Source organism: Tupaia chinensis, unplaced genomic scaffold (assembly GCF_000334495.1).
Source record: "Tupaia chinensis unplaced genomic scaffold, TupChi_1.0 Scaffold149309_1, whole genome shotgun sequence".
NCBI lineage: Eukaryota > Metazoa > Chordata > Mammalia > Scandentia > Tupaiidae > Tupaia > Tupaia belangeri.
In genome coordinates, this window is record NW_006209153.1 from 399,480 (window position 1) to 402,426 (window position 2,947).

Below are 2,947 nucleotides of genomic sequence, written 5' to 3' on the forward strand. Positions count from 1 at the left end.
CATCCTCCCTGGGGGGTGATTTCTCGCTTTCTGTCTCTATGTCTCTCTCTCTGTTTTTCTGGCGAGCGCACGCGTCCTATAACGAAAACCTCTCAAAAAATTTTTTTGTCTTTTTTTAGGATTTATTTTTAATTTTATTTATATTAAGATCACAGAGAGAAAGAGAGAGGGGAGGTGAGGAAGCAAGCCACCAGGTCCGGGATTTGAACCGTTGTTGGCCATGTGGGAGTGTCCAGCGCCTTTGTTTTTGTCTTTTAATCTCACTTAGGTTATAACTGGTTTATACAAGTTTGCCAAATTCGCGTTTGCCCCAAGACCTGAGCAAATGAACTGTGAGTTCTTTCAGCACTAGGTGGCGGCCTAAACCCAGATTTGCCTCTGGTCTAGCAGAAGTTCAGAGTTTGGTGGATTGCCCTTCTCAAAGGGTCTTAGAGTTGGAGGCAAAGGAAGTACCGGGGTGCGTGGAGAGGCGCCTGGGGTACCTGTGACTTCCCTTTTTCAGCAAGGCACTGCAGAACAGCTTCTCCGTTTTGGCCAAATGGAGAGCTCCTCCTGAGTTGAGCGTTTTGGGGTCGCTACTCTCACCCTTCGTCTCTGGCGGACTTAAGGAATGTTTAGCCCTGCAGGCACTCGCCCTGCTTGAAGCAGCTTGAGGCAGGAGCAGTCTTGCTTGGAAAAACCTAGGGTGGTAGGGATTCTGACTGTTCCCCATCTCAGAAACTCGCAGAGTTTAGAAAGGTCCCTTTTCCATTCCTTTGCCAGCGGTGACCTCAGGGGTGGTTACATCCTCAGTTTCCAGCTCTGAGATACTCCTACTTTTTTTTTTTTCTTGGCATTTCTTCATTGAATTTTTCTGTTGGGGCGAGTGAAACCGGAAATTCCTACTACACAATTTAATGTTACAACCGGGACTGCACTGATTTAAATGGTGTATATTTTGAATTTTTTTTTTTTTTCTTGGCATTTCTTCATTGTATTTTTCTGTTGGGGGAGTGAAACCGAAAATTCCTACTACACAATTTAATGTTACAACCGGGACTGCACTGATTTAAATGGTGTATATTTTGAATTTTGTAACAGGAGCATGTATTACTTTCAAAATTAGAAACTAAAAGATATTTCCACTTTTAAAACGTTTTTTTTTTTTCTTTCCTTTCCTTCCCTCTCTAACCTTATTTGCTCAGTGTCTGCTCTCTATAATTCTGACTCTGGTAAGGGTGACATGTATTCAACTCTTGGTCCATTTTTCACTCGAGCTTTGTTCATGTCTTTAAAGTCTGTATTATATCTGTATTATTATTATTATTATTATTTGCCTAAGTACTCTTTTTGGAAGCTTGTCATTATTTATTATTTATACCATATTGAGTTAATCCCAAATTATGTGGGGACAAAAAACATGGGGTGGTACCATGAAAAATGTTCTGTTTCTCCTGGTACTGTCAGAGAATTATTAGATTAGGCAAAGAAATCGTGAGTGCATCAGTGAATGGAGAAAGAAAAATAAACCTGCCTGAAGGATCACACAGTCATGCCTTACCTGAAATACCATACTTGGAGCAAAATCATGATCTTGAACTTATTTCTGTCTGAACAACTATTATTTCCATTCTGTGTGTGACTGATGAAACTGAGGCATACAGATAAGTTTTCTTATTTCTCTGATTGATTTATAAAGCTGTTCTAAATTTTGGCAGTGGATAAACACAGTGTTAGAAAAACTGTTCTAAATTCTGGATTCTTGTATTATTCAAGGAAGTTTGAGTCTCAAAGCTAAAAACAACGAATCATAGCCAAGAAGGAGCTGCCTAATGAAATCTTTCTGTTGTCAACTGCTCTCTTAAGAGGCTACAGGGTATTGTCTCTTTAAGTAGTCCATATTTAATGAATTCAATCACTGGTGGGGCTTGAGGGGTCTTTTAAAGAGTGAAATGTTCAATTACATAATATTTTCCATTCCTAAGCTACTGGGTGGAGAATGGAGGGCGTGAAATGTAGAAGCCACGCCAGCTAGGCCTATGACCTCTAAGCTGGTGCTGGCTAGTAATAAACCTCTTTCCTCTGCCTTCTAGGATGGAAGTGCTCCCTATGGGGCCAGGTACGTGGGCTCCATGGTGGCTGATGTGCACCGCACCCTGGTCTATGGAGGGATCTTCCTATACCCAGCCAACCAGAAGAGCCCTAAGGGCAAGGTAATTCCTCATGCACTAGCTGGCCATCTTGTCAGTGAGCCGGCTGGAGTTCCCTTTCTCCTGATACATACTGCTCGGGAACTGGGAACTGCGCTGCTCCCTGGCATGTCTGTCTGACAGGGGGCAGGGCTATTGCCCATCAGTGAGGTTTTTACTTTTTAAAAAAATTTTGCCTGAGGGCATGGATGCTTTTGGGGGGAGGGGTGGCTAGGGTGAGGGGGAAGAGAGAGAGCACATGAGCACCCCTAATGGGGATGGTCACACTGCAGCACCTTCTCCATCTCTCCCTCCTTTTGAGGTTTTGGGTACACACACACATGCGCCCGGCATGTTTCTCAAGCTGATGGACCTAGGATTTGAACTGTGCTGTTGGCCATGTGAGATTAAGTAGCTTAACCACCTCACCACAGGCTGGCCCCCATCAGTGAGCTTTGAGGCCATAGTGGGAGATCTGGAGAAGAGAAGGCTGGCCTTTCCCACTTCTGGCCCCACAGCCATTGTTAACCAGGAGCCAGCTGAGTTCATCTCCTGCTTTCTACAGGCTGTGACTAACGTCTACCTGTAGCACCGCTTGAGTGTTGATTACGAACACCTTAGAGAACCTAACAACATTTATTGACCCACTTCCCAGAAAAGTGCACAGAAACACACGTCATATACATTTGTAGAGGGTTCACCAATGTCCTAGGACTTTCCAAACCCTGGAATAAGAACTGCTGCTCATAATTCGTTCACTATGCCTGGAAAGACAGTTC

At 43.7% G+C, this 2,947-nt stretch overlaps 1 protein-coding gene across 1 annotated transcript in view; it reads left to right on the top strand.

Moving 5' to 3' along the window:
• LOC102477918 (fructose-1,6-bisphosphatase isozyme 2) overlaps nt 1-2,371 on the top strand; it is a 46,164-nt gene extending 43,793 nt beyond the window's left edge. The window contains exon 6 of the mRNA XM_006171088.2: nt 2,073-2,371. Within this exon, the coding sequence (XP_006171150.2) occupies nt 2,073-2,309 (237 nt within the window). The 3' untranslated portion in view covers nt 2,310-2,371. The remainder of the gene's footprint in view (nt 1-2,072) is intronic.
• Nucleotides 2,372-2,947: the final 576 nt, after the last annotated feature.